The sequence below is a fragment of the Rutidosis leptorrhynchoides genome, chromosome 6 (assembly GCF_046630445.1).
Source record: "Rutidosis leptorrhynchoides isolate AG116_Rl617_1_P2 chromosome 6, CSIRO_AGI_Rlap_v1, whole genome shotgun sequence".
Lineage (NCBI taxonomy): Eukaryota > Viridiplantae > Streptophyta > Magnoliopsida > Asterales > Asteraceae > Rutidosis > Rutidosis leptorrhynchoides.
In genome coordinates, this window is record NC_092338.1 from 98,240,278 (window position 1) to 98,258,162 (window position 17,885).

General features: G+C 34.7%; 2 protein-coding genes across 4 annotated transcripts; both read right to left on the reverse strand.

Annotated features, from left to right (window-relative positions):
• Nucleotides 1-1,906: 1,906 nt before the first annotated feature.
• Nucleotides 1,907-7,843, reverse strand: LOC139851672 (uncharacterized). 3 transcript variants are annotated; one of them, XM_071840771.1, is made up of 9 exons: nucleotides 7,644-7,841; nucleotides 4,920-7,369; nucleotides 4,023-4,109; nucleotides 3,361-3,513; nucleotides 3,080-3,243; nucleotides 2,809-2,956; nucleotides 2,583-2,705; nucleotides 2,413-2,500; nucleotides 1,907-2,283 (listed from the first exon to the last, which is right to left on the reverse strand). In XM_071840771.1, exons 2-9 carry the CDS (start codon nucleotides 6,987-6,989, stop codon nucleotides 2,093-2,095), a joined length of 3,024 nt encoding a protein of 1,007 aa, XP_071696872.1. In that variant the 5' UTR covers nucleotides 6,990-7,369; nucleotides 7,644-7,841; the 3' UTR covers nucleotides 1,907-2,092. The 3 variants fall into 3 exon arrangements, with proteins under 3 accessions (XP_071696872.1, XP_071696874.1, XP_071696873.1); XM_071840773.1 differs by lacking the exons at nucleotides 1,907-2,283; nucleotides 2,413-2,500 and having other exon boundaries at nucleotides 2,620-2,729; nucleotides 7,644-7,843; XM_071840772.1 differs by lacking the exons at nucleotides 1,907-2,283; nucleotides 2,413-2,500 and having other exon boundaries at nucleotides 2,632-2,737; nucleotides 7,644-7,843.
• Nucleotides 7,844-16,158: 8,315 nt separating this feature from the next.
• Nucleotides 16,159-17,510, reverse strand: LOC139853903 (protein ROOT HAIR DEFECTIVE 3-like). The gene is made up of 3 exons (XM_071843244.1): nucleotides 17,496-17,510; nucleotides 16,629-16,856; nucleotides 16,159-16,311 (listed from the first exon to the last, which is right to left on the reverse strand). Exons 1-3 carry the CDS (start codon nucleotides 17,508-17,510, stop codon nucleotides 16,159-16,161), a joined length of 396 nt encoding a protein of 131 aa, XP_071699345.1.
• Between the last annotated feature and the right edge of the window lie 375 nt (nucleotides 17,511-17,885).

Here is a 17,885-nt window from a genome sequence, read left to right on the forward strand (position 1 = left end):
TTTGACAAACTTAACTCAGATGTGGCTTGTATTTTGTTAAACAGATATTTAAGTAACACCAATATTAACTTGACGACGTGGATTTATGTAATGACTGTTGTATTTTGTTATGATGACTTCCGCTGTGATCTAAAAAAAAATGGCCGGTGTTACACGAATAATGGATATGGATATGAATGATCTAAATATTTTGTGGATCGGATACGAATGACAATTTATCATCCATAGATATATTCATTATCACCCGAAATTATATACATATATACGTATTAAAATATATGCATATACATTTGCATATCGATATACATATACATATAACCAATAATTTTTAAAGTAATTAACGAAAAGAAGGGTTATAAAAGTTACAATTGTTACTAATAATATTAAAGGTTACACATTTATATTGGTTTAAACATATACTTACAATGTAACGTATTTTGTTCAATTGAAGTCACATTCGACGACAAATTACAATCAAAACATGTGTAATAAACCAAAAACATAAATTGTACATTTACATGTGTTATAATCTATATTTAATTTCTGGAATACTCGTTAGATTAATATTGTACTGAATATCTAATGGATATTTATTAACCCGCTTAATCCATCGGATATGGATATGGGTGGATGAAATAAAACTAAATGGATATGGATACAGATATATGGATGAACAAAAATTAAATGGATGTTGATATGGTAGCATCCGATTCATATCCGATCCATTGTCATCCCTAGCTGGTGGTGGTGCTGGTGCTGCTTGTGATGTTGTTGTTACTACTACTATTATTATGCGATTTCAAAGAATGACATGTAAATAATAACTAATTTCAAATAATGACTGTAATTACGAATAATGGTTATGAAACTTCAAATTATGGTTGTGAACTTTCAAATAATGGTTATGAAATTTCTAATAATAGATGCGCATTTTCAAATAAATGACTATGTAGCTTTTAATAATAGAAATGTAATTTCAAATAATAGGTATGCAATTCCGAATTAAGGGTATGCAATTTCAAATCGGACAATAACTTAAAATAAATTGCATTGCCATTATGTCATTATTTGAAACTGACATTATCCCATTATTTGAAATTGTATATTTATTATTCGAAATTGGATTGTCATAATTCTAAGTTACATAAACATTATTAAAAGTTTCATAGACATCGTTCGAAACTACATTGTCATTTGTATAGTTATTACATAAAATTGCATGTAATTTTTTGAATTTGCATACTCCAGTCTAAAGCGCATAAACAATTTAAAATTTTACAAAAAAAAAATTACGCTTCACGTTGTAGACGGATAGCCAGCCACTTATGGTTTATATCTCTCAAAGGCAGATCGCGTAAGAGCATTTCCATTCATGATACACTTCTTCATATTAACACACTACCACATCAACGCCACATCATCATTTTCTTCCCATTTCCTTTCCACCACTAACTCATCACAATTCACTCCCAACCATGATATACCATCACATGGACCACTTTATTAATTTTATTATTAAACTTAATTGTACTTGTATTATTATTAATTTTAGCCACTCAATGTTACTTTTTGGACTGCAAATTCTTCACATCTCATGTGATGCAAAATGTCAAATATTCACGAAAAGGATCACGATTAGATATTAGCTAAGGATTGACACTTGACTCCCATTGGAGCCAATTATTGGCATTAGAATTGGCAGTTGGAAGACAAGAGCATTGGGAATGCTTATAATAGACCAATATTCCATTCACATCTCAAAACACATTTTTAAATTAAATGCATACCTAACTTGAAAGTAAAACACCAAAAGATGCTACACTCTTTAGACACCAAAATTGAGAATTCCCAAACAAAATGTACAACTTGTACAGCGAGAAATAGAAGTCAATGTAGTGTGTCGTATGATACTTTGTGCACATGACATATATACCAAATACTATAAACTTTTGATGCTATTAACACGGAACCGTTTTTCAGTTGAAAAAAAGAATAAACAAATGACCAAACGCAAGTAAAAAAGGCAAGCCGATGAGATATCATATAAAACTTTGCAATGAAACACCAAAAATACAATGTGGTTACTAGTAAGCTAGGCATGTGAGCCTTTTTTGATCCCGTTTGATTGGAGATTCTTAGACATGGTCCGCAATTGGTTTGTGATTTCAGTAAACGACGGCCGGATGTTGGGGTCCACAGACCAACATTGTTCCATTAGCTTCCTCCATTCAGGGTCACACCGTTCTGGTATTACAGGCCGGAGAGTATCCTTCACAATGCCTCCTGTAATTACTTTTGTATTACTATACAACTCAAATGTAGAATCCAAAAACTAAGATAGTAATTTTGAAAGATTTACAGTAATAACTTACTGTTTTGGGTAAAAAAAAAAAACAGGAGAATATAGCTTACCTATGATAGCTCCACAATGCATATTTGCATAAGGTTCTTCACCAGTTAAAATTTCCCACATGGTAATTCCAAAAGAGAACACATCAACCTGTCAATATTATAAATTAAGTGATTAAATAATGGCTCATCACTAACATGCAAAACGTAGGTTGATAAGTTAGATTCTTAACCTTTTCAGAAACTCGAGTGGAGCTACCATTTAATAATTCCGGTGCCATCCATGGTAATGTTCCTCGGACCCCACCTGAGACTAGAGTATTCCGTTTGATCCTTGACAGTCCAAAGTCACCAACCTTCAACAGTATCCATTACAAGTGCTAAGAAGCTATGGTTATGAATTCATGTCACAAACTTATTAAAGAAGCTGTAAACTTTGATTATGGTAGTTTTAATTACCTTACATACAGGTCGTTGTGGATCACGCATATTAACCAACAAGTTATCACATTTTAGATCAAAATGAACAATATTTTTGGAATGCAAGTACTCCATTCCAAAGGCTGCATCCATGACTATTAAGAGCTTTTTACGACGATCAAGTGACCTGCACATGACATCAAAACTCAACTCTGTTAACACACAATGAACTTAAAGCCATCATCATCTCAACTCTGTTAACACACAATGAACTTAAAGCCATCATCATAAGGAATAAAAGTGAAGTCACCTATCCTTTTTTATTAGGACGTTCCTAAGTGATCCATTTGGCATAAATTCAGTAACTGTAGCTAAAGCTCCTCCAGCTCCATCTGGTACAACTCCATAAAAGGCAACCACATTTGGATGATGGAGATTTGAAAGGATGCGTGCTTCGCTCCAAAAGTCATTGGTCTGGTAAAATTAAAAAGTTAATCAATGATTTTAATAGGCTAGAACTAGAAATGGAATTAATTAATAAATTTTATAAATAAATAAAAAATCACATAAGAGAAAAGTGACAAGTCGTACCAGACGTTCTTCCTCAGATGATCTACCAGCAAAACAACTTTTCTTGATCCTTTTAATAGCAACATCTGACCCACGCCACCTGCCATGATAAACGGTTCCATATGTGCCAGAACCCAACTCTCTTATTTCTTCAAGTTCGGCATTTTTTATAATCTGCATATGCCATACAAGTATTTTGTTAAAGATCAGATTGACACTAACCAGCAAAAGGAAATGAAGATAAAAGCCAAAGATAATGGTATAATTTAATGCCAAACAAGATTTTGTTCAAATGCAAGTAGCAGAATCCATCTTCACAATATTTTCATTACCTGGATTACTTTTAAATTGCCTTAGTAAGTTACAATGTATGATCTCGACCCATATCAAGACAACAAATAAATACTAAAATAATGGGCAAAACCTTGAAAAATGAAAGAAATTACAGATTACCAACACAGTGAAACCTTGAAAACATTATAACCTTATGTGTGGAGGCATATGAATGCTTAAATTAAAACTAGAAATAGTATGATGACTAATGATTTAAATTTAAACAAGGACATGTAGCCAAAAAGAGATAACATGACTCACTCTTCACAGTTCAGTGTATTCAGGGTCAGCATACATACAATACATCTACAATGTAATCATTAGCTTGTGAGTGAAGGAAAGTCATTAACCTGGAGGCCGTACATATCAGCTTCCATTTCAGCTATTAATGCATTACTGAATGGGCTATCCTTACTTCCATTATCTGTTGCAACATCCTGCATAAAATATGGATATACCATAACTGCAGATCAACTGGCAATTGCTTCATTGAACTTCAAAATTAATGTTAAAATGTAGGTACTGTAACTGAAGTATGACTCTTGGAGTTTTTGAAGAAACAGGTATGCTTATCATAATCATAACTTAACTATATAATGGTGGCCTTTTTAAAGTTCCTAAATGAGGTTTGGTTATAATTGGTATGACAATCCTTGAAAAACATATTGTACACAACCTGATCCGGACCATGTAAGGATGGCTTTATTTCACTTCTCTAATATCCTGAAAAGGATTTTCCACATTGTCAACAGAAGGATCTAACAATATTTAGCGTCAATGATATACTAACCAAGCTAACACGTGTCAGTGACTTTAATTATCTCAAACTTTCGTATAGCAGTTTGCCATGTAAACTAGAGCTTGACACACTAATAGCTACAGCATGTGTACTATAATTTGAGCTTAAAATTATAAAGCAGGTCCCCATCAACCTCTACTAATTGGTGAGGCTTAACCCCATAACTCTACAGCGAGTATGAGAAGTCAAACCCAACCAAGTATCTTATAACATCTAGATTTGGTAAATTTCCTAATAAGCCCTATAATGAGATATTGTGAATAATACAAAAGCATATATAAGTTTTTTTTGCCTTATTTAAACTAATTACTATAGAACTTTTGATCGATTGTTCATTTGTTAACACCAACTCTGCTGAACCTCTATATTGATCTTTCCCTGCATAATAAATGTTTACACTGAAGGTATCGTAAGACTTGATCTTTATATCTCATAGCAAAATGCATACCTCATCATTGGGATCTAGGAAGGTGCTCTCAGCTTCCATTGCATTCGAGAGGTGAGACTCAGTGTTGACAGCATCCAACACATTTGAAGATTTTGCAGCTTCAGTCACAACTCCCAAAAGGTCAGCTAACTCCATTTGATTTTCTTCCTTCTCCTTGATAGATGTAACTTCCTTCTGGATATTGTTGTAATATTCTTCATGACACACGTTACCAATTTCTTGTTTAGTGTAAGTGAAGAAATCGTCATCCATTAACGAAACTTCCCTCCTAAAACCAACCACCGTTGAATTCTGCATCGAAGGACCAAAGCACGAGGATGAATCAGTCGGGTGCAACTCATCGGAGCTAATTAGCATAGTAACATCATTTACACCCTTCTGATGTGTACTTAATAGTTGAACAGTAGATTCACGAGATAAGTTATCCGATAAGCCAGAAAGTAGATTACTCAAAGATGTTTCATGATTATGGGTCCATAGCATATTGCTTCCCTGTTTACCATTTTCTTTTCCATTCATTAAATACTCCTGAGTCTCAGTAGTTCTTTGGCCATGAAGAGCAGGCTCAGCTGGAAATTGGTGAATCACTACATTCGAAACAGGCTTTAGATATGTCCCAGTTGAAGCAGGTATTATGTTGTCCAATATTTGCATGTTGTTAAGAGCATACACCTGATCATAATGAACCTTTGATGTGTTACTCATGTCACCATTAGCAGTTGCAGATGACATATTGCTAGAAAAAATTTCAACTTGATAAAAAGCTGGTATGTTTTCCTTGGACTTGTTTTGCACTCCAATATTTTTCTTTGGATCTTCCTTTGCTGCTTGAAGATTCTTTAGTATGAAATTTTCATCATCATTTACTCTCTTTAGAGGATCCTTCTGACAGTAAGGAGCAGACTGTTTCATGTTAGGCAACTCATATACAACATGTTGGGCATTCTCATCTTGCTGAACAGACTTCTCTTGCAAGACAACAGATTCAAGCTGCACTTGCATAAGTGGTGGTACAAAGCTCAATGTGGTAGGTAATTGTGAATTACCGTTCATCAAATCCTTTTGTGGCACTGGATCAATAGAACTGATAGGAACATTATCAGAAGGCTTGGACGAACATGGGGGTTCAAACAATTTTGGAGATACATTTGAGTTATTGAGGCCAACATTGTCTTCCAATAAATCAGAAGAGGGAGGGTGTTTTTGGGAGAAAGCCAGACTTTGGTCCATCCTAAGTTTCAAGTGGCTCGCATCATTTGTCAAACAACGTGCGTCATCAGTTTTTGTTAAACTGTGATCAACTATTCCATTGACTGCAACTACATACTGAAAATCTGGATTGTGCTGCTGGTTAGCATCGGCCTCAACTGTTGCAGATTCACTTAGAGGAATCAAATATATCCTTAGTCGCTGGGACCCATCAATGTCTCCAAGCCCAATGTACTCCTCTATCATATTCTGAAGATCCTCATTTGATGACACTGAAATAAGAGCATCAAAATCCTCACCTGGAAGCCGGTACTTAATTGTGTAAGGCTGGTTGCAACTAGTCCGTTTCACAAACTCTTCAAAGGATATATTCTTCTGTATTGAAACAATACGCGTCTCACCTCCCACATATCTCAGTTTTCCATCACTTGGTCTAGGCAGAATTTTACCACCTGAACTGCAGATAAACTTAATTTTTCCTCTTTGAGAATCTTCAGGAACAAAATTGGCACCTGATGGAGCACTTGGCTTAATAAGAGTTGCTCTCCCAAATGTACTCTCTGTCATATCAGAACTACATACAGAGTCCACCCTCTGCAACCCAAGCATAACACTAAGCTCCTCGTAACCAATATGATGAGTTCCATTACTTCCTAATAACGTCCCATTGCTAAGTACTTTACCATCTCCATTATAAACCTGTCTTACTAAACCCCGATCTTGAAGAAACTCCATCGCAAACTCCTCACCTGTTCTTACAGATATGTTGTTAACTGAAATCTTCCCAACCAACAGCCCGTCCTTTGAAACAGAATGTGACTCCTGCTTCAGCCATTGACCACAAGGAACATCAGTGTTCATCACAGTAGCTAAGTTCTACAATCACTCAATTTCACCAGGATTACGCATTTAACCTCGAGGATCCCTCTCAAAGCATCACCAACTGACCTAAATGTGTGCAACCTTCACTGCCGTACACGTAACTGAACCAAGCTTAACCTAACCTTTCCGTCAGATTACCTAGCTATAGAGCAACCTACAACGGTACTGTAATGGAACCAAACACGTCGATCTAACCACTGCTTCAAGTTATTTCTAACCACTGCTTCAAGTTACCTAGCTATAGAGCAACCTGCAACCGTACCGTAATGAAACCGAACACGTCGATCTAACCACTGCTTCAAGTTATTTCTACTGAATTCAATTTTTGTCCTAGCTCTTACACTCAATCTACAGCCACACTGTACAAACAAAACACGAAATAATAAAAATTATACAACGGAAAAGAGCTAAAAATCGAATTATTAAGCCCTAAGTCAGTACAATTCAATTTACGTCCTAAAATTTACACAAATACCTACTCATAACTATCAACAAATAACTTGAGCGCATGCAATTACTACTGATTAATTACGAAATCAATCGATCATTTACGATTAAATAGAAACAGTAGAACAAATGGAGCAATAATCGGAGCATAATTGAGCTATTGAATTGTGGAAGTTAGAAAATTACCTTTTGAGGTCTATGTTATTAGGTTGATTTCGTGAAGCTGTAGCTGAGAGATTGACTGAATAAAAAGTGAAATTGATATAACGTGATTTTAGGGAATTAAAGTTGTAGGGTTTGTGATTGAATAAATTTGAATTGTAATTTGAAGGGAAAATTGGTAATTGGAGACCATCACAAGCTGGATCTTTTTTGTTGACAGATAGGGGCGGTGTACTCTATTCACTTTTTTGAATTCCAATAATCGACTTCTATTTCTTTTTATTTATTTATTTATATTTATTATTTTTATTTTTATTTATTTATTATTATTATTATTATTTATATACTTAATACTTAATATGTAATTTCTTACTTATTTTATATTTATATTTATATTTATATTTATATTTATATTTATATTGATGTTTATATTTATATCATGTTTGTCAAAAGAAATATTTAGTTTTTAAGAATATAATTTTGGTTAGATGTGTAAAATAGTTAAATAATTTGCTTTATATATCTAATAAAATAAAATAAGAACAAGAATCATTTTTAACTATTACAAAGATTAATATTAATATTAATCATCAATATAAAGGTATATTTAATGAAATTATCTAAACATGAAAAAAGAGAGATAATTGTCAATTCATATACTTTTAATTCATGAGACAATCAATGGAAAACACACTAAGAAATGAGATTATAAAAATAATACATTTTGTAAAAAAAATTACAGCGATTTTGCATCTTCTGTTCGTCGAAACTTGAACACATGTAGGTTGATCTCACTTGACCGATATTACCTCAAAGGTCCGAGAATTATTTTTACTACCTCATTAATTGGCTTCGAACAATATTCCTCAAATGTTGCCTACAAGTTTTTCTCCCCTCAAAGGTTGAATACGAAATGTTCTAACTCTTTCAAAGCCATTCAACGAGATTTAAGAAAAAGTTGTCGGTCACGTTTGAGGACACATCAGACATGATAGAGTTCAACCAACTCATGTTCAAGATCAAAGAAGAGAATATTGTAAAATCGCATTTAAAAAAATGTAATTTATTTAAAAAGTATTTTCACCAATATTTAAATAATATAATTTAATAATAATAAATTATACTCTATATCAGAAGGCAAAACCAAAATTCACTGTTCACTTTGAATATGGTAATCCTTTCATATTTTCTTATTTTTTATTTTTAAAACCCACTTAATTAAAAGTTAATTATTTATTAATCTCCATCATATGTTCCAAAATGTATAAAACTGTACACACGTTTTATTGATGACATTTATGATAAAACAATTTAATATAGGTTTTATTATTTATCTCATACATTATCAACCTACCAGTCATCTTAATCATATCAATTTTTGACCGTATTCACTCTCCCATGATTTCTTGGTCAAATAGTGTGTCAATGATTAATTGAGTAGGATGATAATTAGGAGGAAAAGGTATGAAGATTAATCATTAGGCCACTCACAGCAGTATCTGATGCATCATATCCTCACCTCGCTTTCGAGGGCATTGATGTCATTCCCCATGTCATCGTTCGCCCTCATTAGCTTCACGTTTTTTTTTGTAAACGAGGAAATCGTTCTATGAACGAGCACATTGGCTCTCCTATAAAAGGTAAAATCTTGGGTAATCAAGCCCCCCAAGTGCGAGACCTGGTACCAGATGAATTGCACATTGTGCGCATCCTCTATTCACACTCACTGTTTGAACGATTGACATAGCCAGGAATTGAATCCGGGTGATGTGCATCATTGGGCAACTCGGTGGCCACTAAAGCAAGCCTACGTAGTTTCATTTAGCTTCACGTTTGTAATGGTTATCATTGATATTAGTGTCCAAGTTGTGAAAATGGAGAAAATATACTGATCTCGATGTGACAGTTTGTCCAGATAAGAAAATATGTCATTATTGAGACTTGAGAGTGGTCTTACTCTCCAACTATCAACCTTAATAATGATAATGTCTACATATATACTTGAAATATTTATTTTGAGATAGTTGGAAGAGTACGCTATTCTTGCCTTTTGAGTATTCCAAATCATACGTACTGAATTAAACTCGTACAAAATTTGAGGAAATTACAAACAATATGAATCCATAAATATTGAATTTGTCTAACGTAGTATGATACAAGTAAACAAAGGAGGACTCTGAGATATACATTCAGATATACATGATCTACTCGGTTTATCATGTGACTTTTTGTGACAAGTTTCTCGACCACACAAGATCAACTACCAGTGAAGTTGAAGCCTGGAACATTGTACATACACTAAAAGAGATGCAACTTTATGTCGTTCTAACTACATGAAAACGACATCACCACCCAAATTTCCATAACATTCCCCTCATTTATGGTCTACTTTGTAATACACTAAGGGTTATATGAAAACGACATCACCAACCAAATCTCCATAACACTCCCCTCATTTATGGTCTACTTTGTCCCCTCATTTATGGTCTACTTTGTAATACACTTAGGGTTATATGAAAACGACATCACCAACCAAATCTCCATAACACTCCCCTCATTTATGGTCTACTTTGTAATACACTTAGGGTTATAAACCGTAAATTTATTATTTTACTCAAAAATCATAAATAAACATCACCCAATTCTTTAACAAGCTGTATCTCCCTTCTGGACGCGAGTTAAATTTTTCCGCCTTCACCGTTCATCTCGAAATAATTTTACGAACTCAACGCAACTATTTACGTGCGAAACAAACGCTTTTTTAAAAAAACCACTTAATATTTCGGGTTACCTTTCATACATAACACACCCGCAGCAACGAATTTTTTACTCTTTAAATACATAACGTTACGTTAAATATGAATACGCAACCCGAAAGGCCCTGCCGCATCGTGCGGGCCGATTCGGATCTACTTATATAACAATATCACAACCACCATGCCATTTTGTGATGGTTTAAAGCGCTAAGATACCTTCATATATATTGAATTAATTAATAGCTAATGCATAAAACGATTTGTTACATATCATATATTATTGTTATTATTATTCTAATATTTTATCCTTATTAAAGTAGTTGATTTATTGTACCATTCATTTGGTATAACTTTATTGTCATGTTTAAAAAGTTTAGTTCCATTTTGGTGGGAAACAGGAACTGAACAATCTACCTGTATCAACTTTTATCACCAAACCAACAAAACTTCAAACTAAACCAACCTTGTCAACTTCTATTCATTGTCATTCCTTTTTCTTTTATGGTTTAAAACTTTGAACCAATTCTCACAAGACCATATCAAAAAATGAAAACCGTCAATTATGAATCCATACGAATTTTTCAAGCAAATGCTGCAACCAAGATATTATATATGTACAACAACAATTGAATTACTTTAGTGAAATAAGATTAGTTCATGTTATGAAGCCTGAGTCATCTTTTATCATTCTATATTTCTATAAAATAAAATAAAATACACATTTATACAATACAATGTAACAAACGAGGCCAGTTTTACTAAGAAAAATGGGATCAAAGAAGGCAAATTGTGAAAATAAATTTGATTATGTGTTTTACGTTATACCTGTGATCAACGCAGTAGAATCCCATATTTTAAACAATGATGTCCTCCCCCCTACTTGGTTGGACATGTTCCTAAAAACCCGACATAAATGGTAGCTATAAGTCAACTAGTTTATGGACAGTAATAAGTTCATTAACGGGTGATCTAACTCATCGTGCTTGACTAATTTATCCGAGGATTGGCGGCCATTGGCCCTCATCCATCAGTTTTCTAAAGAGGTTCAAGATTGCTGGAATAAGCTTGGCTGGTAAAGAGAGAAATCCACGAAGCTGGAGGCACTGAGTGTTGGGAAATTACGGCCTCACTAATTCCCACCACCCAGCCCAACAATAATAGTAAAGAAATAAAAACAATACACAACACAAGATTTAACGTGGAAACTCCAAAACAGGAGAAAAACCACCGGCCCCCAAAGAGAGAAATACACTATATCACAAATTGTTACAATGATATAGACGACTCTCTTAAGCCAACCACACTCTCCAAAAATATTTAACTAATACAACTCTCAAACAAGGGTAAGAAAGAAAGAAATAATCAAATACTTAAAGTGTATTGATTGGTGCGATTTGGAATGAAGACTTAGCCCCTCTTATGTAACCAAGTCACTCACCCCTCACATCTTCCTCCCACCAATGTGGGATAAACATATCTTCTACTAGCCAAAATAAACCAACAAATCTCCACCTTTTGGATAGAAGAAGATAACCATGCTTCCACATTGCAAGGATAACCGATGTAGACGCTTCCTCGACGACAACTTCAAGATCCTCATCTTCATGCCGTTGACATTATCTCCCAAGAGACAAAACTTGCATCTTCATCGAACATTGTCTAAACCGACAATCATTGTCATCACAGACAATCATAACTCTTAACAAGAATTATCATACTCCACCATTAAGAGTATAGCACTTAGAATATCACATTCCAAGCATTTCACCTCGGCACATATTGTATAACCAGCTGAACAGTTATGGTGCAACTTCCTGTTTGGCTTTCCCTGGAAGTTTCATCAGCTACAACATCAGTTTCCACCACACACCTTGCATCAACGCCAAACCAATGCCCATGTACAATTTGTGGAACCGCTAACGAATATCCCTTTCCATGGTGGAGCGGACACACCATGAGGATGACGTGACTTCAGAGGAATTCGTCACTCTCCGTAACAACGGAGACAATGTTAGCGTCTTTGGAGCCATTTGCCGGATTAGCTCCACCGGGACAATTAACCCTTACATGTCCAGTCTTCCCGCACTTCCAGCATGTCAGATTCTTTCTAGAGTTTCTCTTCTGCTTATCCGAACACAACAGTATCGTATCTCCTGATGACGAGACCCCGTTACCTTCCAGTCTTTTCTCCTCGGATAGGAGCTTGCTAGTAACGTCTTCAAACTTCAGAGTTTTCTTCCCATACATCAAAATAGGTTTCATGTGTTCATAAGACGATGATAAAGATAATATCAACCTCAAAGCTTTATCTTCATCATCCGTTTTAACTCCAATAGCCTCCAGTTCTGAAACAATACCGTTAAGAATACTTAGATGATCTGAAATCTTTGAACCCCCATCCATACGCAGAGTATGAAATTGTTCTTTAAGACACAACCGATTTGAGATGCCCTTGCCTTGGTACAACTGCTCTAGTTTAACCCAAAGCTCCTTTGCCGTTGATAACCCGTGCACATTTGCAAGCACGTTCTTTGCAAGACACAAACGAATCGCACTTGCTGCCCTCAAATCCATATCATCCCATTCTTCTTCATCGAACTTACTGCTAGAATCACTGCCGGAAACAAAGGTGGGTTTACCTTTCAATGCCTTGTGTAACCCGGACTGAATCAACACATCCTTGACTTGAACCTGCCATAAGCCAAAATTGATCCTCCCATCAAATTTCTCTACATCAAACCTCATTGGACTGAACTTCGACATCGTATACGTATCCTATAAACAACACTTTCTCTGATTTTGCTCACGTTTCGAATAGCCAAAAGATGTAGCAGGTAGCCAGGACCCTTTAAATCGGAAATCCACAACTCGCCACTAACAAATCCAACTATTACTACGAATCAGAAAAAATATTGTCTAACCAGATACCCTATACGATCGATAGAACTCGTTTCTGATGTGGACGATCCACTCCCGTGGCAACCACAGAGCATACTCCGACTCCTATAACCGAGACCCTCGTCAAACCTGACGCTCTGATACCAGTTGTTGGGAAATTACGGCCTCACTAATTCCCACCACCCAGCCCAACAATAATAGTAAAGAAATAAAAACAATACACAACACAAGATTTAACGTGGAAACTCCAAAACAGGAGAAAAACCACCGGCCCCCAAAGAGAGAAATACACTATATCACAAATTGTTACAATGATATAGACGACTCTCTTAAGCCAACTACACTCTCCAAAAATATTTAACTAATACAACTCTCAAACAAGGGTAAGAAAGAAAGAAATAATCAAATACTTAAAGTGTATTGATTGGTGCGATTTGGAATGAAGACTTAGCCCCTCTTATATAACCAAGTCACTCACCCCTCACATCTTCCTCCCACCAATGTGGGATAAACATATCTTCTACTAGCCAAAATAAACCAACACTGAGGCACACATCATTATATAACATTAGTGACCCGAGACAAAGTCAAGTTTAATTTCCATTTGTTTAGATAACGGGTCAAACTGGGTTTGGGTCAATAGATAGATGTACCTTATTACGTGGTCAAAAGGGCACAGGTTCAGCGACTTGCAAACATTTTTTGAGGCTTTAAGTTTTCAATTTATAATTATTTTTTGTAAACATGGTAGAGAAGACTATGATATAACCAAAATAATCTTTTATGGCTTGCTATTTGGGATAGATTACCAACACAAGTGAGATTACAGAAATGGAGCCAGAAGAAGGATTCTAAATGTTTGTTATGTGATCAAGAAGCAGATTCTATAAACCATTTGTTTTTTGAATGCTTTTACTCTGCTAAGGTTTGGGTTTTAATGAAAGATAATCTTATCCTTAAAGTTTGCCAAATAAGCTGACAGGGATTATTGAAATGATGTCCAAATTTCTTGGTAAAAATCAGATATGGGGTATAGTTACACGATTGGTGTTAGCTGCATCAGTTTACTATATTTGGCAGGAAAGAAACCAAAGATTGTTTAGGGGTAAGAAGAGAGAAGTGGAAGAGCTGGTGGATATTGCCAAGGAATATATTAGAGTGAAACTTTTGACTTTAAAAGTCAAAAAGTCTGATGCTGTGACTAGTGTTGAACGAATCTGGAATGTGCAGTGGAGCAGGAAGGAGCATTGAAAAGTGATATTGCTTTTTTGATGTTAGGGGTTTAGGCTTTTGCCTTTGTATGCTTTTTTTTTTGTATTTTGATCTGGGTTTGTTCCTTGATGTGTATTTTGGCTTATATTAATAAAATAACTTTTTGCCAAAAAAAAAAAAAAAAAAAATATTACCAAAATAATCCAACTTCTTTGGGATCTCATTATGCATTTAAATACACTTTGAATGAATCTCAGCCCGTCTGATCCGTTTTCTATTTTCTTAAATCATTTAGCTTAAGCAGTTTGACCCATTACCCATAAGTCAAACTAAAATAAATGCATTTATAGGTAAATGGGTCAAAATTGCCACCTCTAGATCCCATGTTAGTAGAACAGACTGTTGGAAATAAATTCCATTATGAATTAAATTGATGATAAATGGTATTGAAAGGTTGCAAGTAATGGAGACTTTATGGCGCTCTTCATTATCATTTACTTGCATCTAAAGATCTTGAAAGGTTGCAAGTAACGATGACTTAATGGTTAGATGACTTAATGGTTAGAATAATGAGTACTAATGACACTTTTATTGTCCTTTACTTGCATCCCTAGTCATCTCTAGCAATATATAACTAAGAGACTTTCGAGTTGTTCTAACACAAGTTAAAGATAATATATATTAGTTGTTTAAGATTAGTTGGTTCTAGTCAAGACTTTGATCAAGATAGATGCAAGCTTATGTGAGTTTACGAAGAACAATATACAGACAACATTTTCAGGCATATGGTTCAAGTCTGGCAGTACGCTGTTTCGGACCGGTGTACCCTAGGAACATACGAAGAATCTATTTAAGGGAATTGTGTCAAACACAAGCCTGGTTCAACATAATATCAGTTAGATCGTTCAACTTTCTCTTATTTTGATTATTTATTAACAATCTAGTTATTACGTTTGTGATAACATGTTTATTTATTTCAATTTCGTATATATTTTACCTACACAGACCTTCTTAACAAATCATGTCTTCTCTATGGGACCCAAAAAATGTAAAAATTCAAAATAAGCGATGAAGATGTTACTCGCACGACACCATTTTGAAATTCGGATGCTATGTCTAGTTGAACCCATAGAGCTTTGAAAGGAGAAAGCCAACAAAGATAAATAGCAGGTATAATGGATTCTTGAAAAAATAAACAAGAGAAATAACTAAAATTCAGTAACAAGTGACTATGGATATAAAGATCGAGTTGACGAAATCGAAAATAACCTCAAAAGGGTCATTCTTTCATAAAATCCAAGCACAACAAGGCAGCAATAGCCCATGGAGGCGGTAGCCAGCTGCTATTTTGCTGGTTAGCTTTCTGAAAAATATTTAAAATGGACGCATAAAAATTCCTAAGTTGAAATAAACCATAAAATTTTAGATACTAATATAATTGAAATCGTACATGTGAAGTAATAGCTTGAGTAACTGCACACTCTGTCTCCTTTTGAAATTGGCTCCACAATGATTTACACTGAACATGAGTTATCAATGTTTTCGACGCTGGAATCCGGATAAATAAGTTAACCACCAACAAATTTATTAACTGACAATGTGAATAGGACAAATTATGCTCGATGAATTTACAAAAAGAAACAATATACAATTTACATAAATTTTAAGATACCTTATCCCAATGGCTTGTAGCCAAAGAGTTGTAAATTAGAACTCGTATTAGGGCCTTTGCTGGGCTCGGCTAAAGCACCAAGTAGTATACCCTCAACTCTATCACCATAATCCTCCAAACGAATTGCAGCCACCACAGAAAGCAACTTCAAACACTGAAAGAATACAAAATATGACCCGTTTTAACCCGAACCCATTTGACCTTTTACCCAACCCACCCATCTTGATACCTTTACTAAGAAATTAACCATTGAATAATTGATCATTCTTACTGAAACGCGAAGACTTTTATTTATTGCTCGTATGTCATCCTTCCGGATCCACATCTGTGGCATTTGATCATTATCATGGTTGAATAAGGTTGTAAACCTGTGTGCATTTTTGTTATATTAACACGTGTAAATCATCAAATGCAGTGATATCAAGAGTTTATTACCTCTACTTCATGCGAAGTAGAGCATTATCAGCTTGCTTCTTTAGCTTTCGACTCAACTAAATCTATTGCATAATTCTCCAATCCTGAAAGTAGATTTTTCCTGGCATCTTCGTCTATTTCGAAACCCGAAAGTGCGCCAGATACTTCGGAAACATTAGTTTTGGTCTCTTTTTGAACAAGTTTCCTAATTGCAGGCCAAGTATCAGAAGCAGCCCCGTCTATAACAGCATCCACAGGTCCATTTAATGCTGTTTGTAGTTTCGCCTGCAGAATAATTTAAAGGAGCGAAAATGGTAGCTTAGATAACGGGGTCGAAATGGAATGAGTTATAAGTTGAAGTGAATCATTTTTAGCATGGTTCAAACGGGTCGTTAATAGTGCATATATTAGAATACATGCTTTAGGATATAGTGTGCATTAAAAGTAGATTGTGGACGACTTTTAACCTTTATGATCCATCTTCCTTATAACTCGTTTTTTCATTGACCCGTTTGAAAAATAACACAAACCAAATCGGCCCATTCTTATAAGTATGTGGGTTGAAATTACCACATCTATGGCTCATATATCTCGGTAAATGGCATGAAATCCGGGAACTTTGAAGCTATTATTACCTCATATTGTGTAGTTATATCAAAAATCTTGGCACTACGAACATTGGCGCTATGTGACTCGATATCTTGTGAAAAATTTAGCCCTTACTTTGGATGAGTCTCAATCAGCTCGTTATACCGTGAACAAATTTTGTTTGGTTGTTGTTTGATGTAATAAGATAGATTGTGAGTTTGAAAAATTATTACAGTAAAATTTAAACAATTAAGAGTAATAGAAATAAGTAGATGAATATAAATTTTTTCCTGAAAAACAAGGAACATTTTATTAAGGGAGGTGATTCTCACACACCACATTTTGATCCATGTACACTTTTGTCTCCTAAAATCACAGTTATGTCCCTAGAGAGTTAAACTTATATTATTATTAAAAGTATAATTAAGGGTAAAATAGATAATTCGGTGTATATGGATCAAAAACTAGTGTGTGAGAATCATCTCCCTTTTATTAACTATGAAATGGTACGGGTAAAAATAAGTAGATTATATATATATATATATATATATATATATATAGGGGCAGGATCAATGGGGAAGTAACCAATCGGGGGAAGGGGGGGAAGCAAAAAATTTTTTTTTTCGTTTTTTTTGGAATTTTTTTTTCCGGCATCAAGATCACACAAAAATATGAACATTTAGAAGAGACACTTCGTGATGAATGTTATTATTTATGCGGGAAAAC

Coding starts and splice junctions, on each gene's coding strand:
- LOC139851672 (XM_071840771.1), bottom strand. CDS start 6,989: ATGAACACTGATGTTCCTTGTGGTCAATGGCTGAAGCAGGAGTCACAT. Junction 3,514..4,022: donor CTGATATGTACGGCCTCCAG/GTTAATGACTTT, acceptor TGGCATATGCAG/ATTATAAAAAATGCCGAACT. Junction 3,244..3,360: donor CATCTGAGGAAGAACGTCTG/GTACGACTTGTC, acceptor TAATTTTACCAG/ACCAATGACTTTTGGAGCGA.
- LOC139853903 (XM_071843244.1), bottom strand. Junction 16,312..16,628: donor TTGAGTCGAAAGCTAAAGAA/GCAAGCTGATAA, acceptor GTATTCTTTCAG/TGTTTGAAGTTGCTTTCTGT.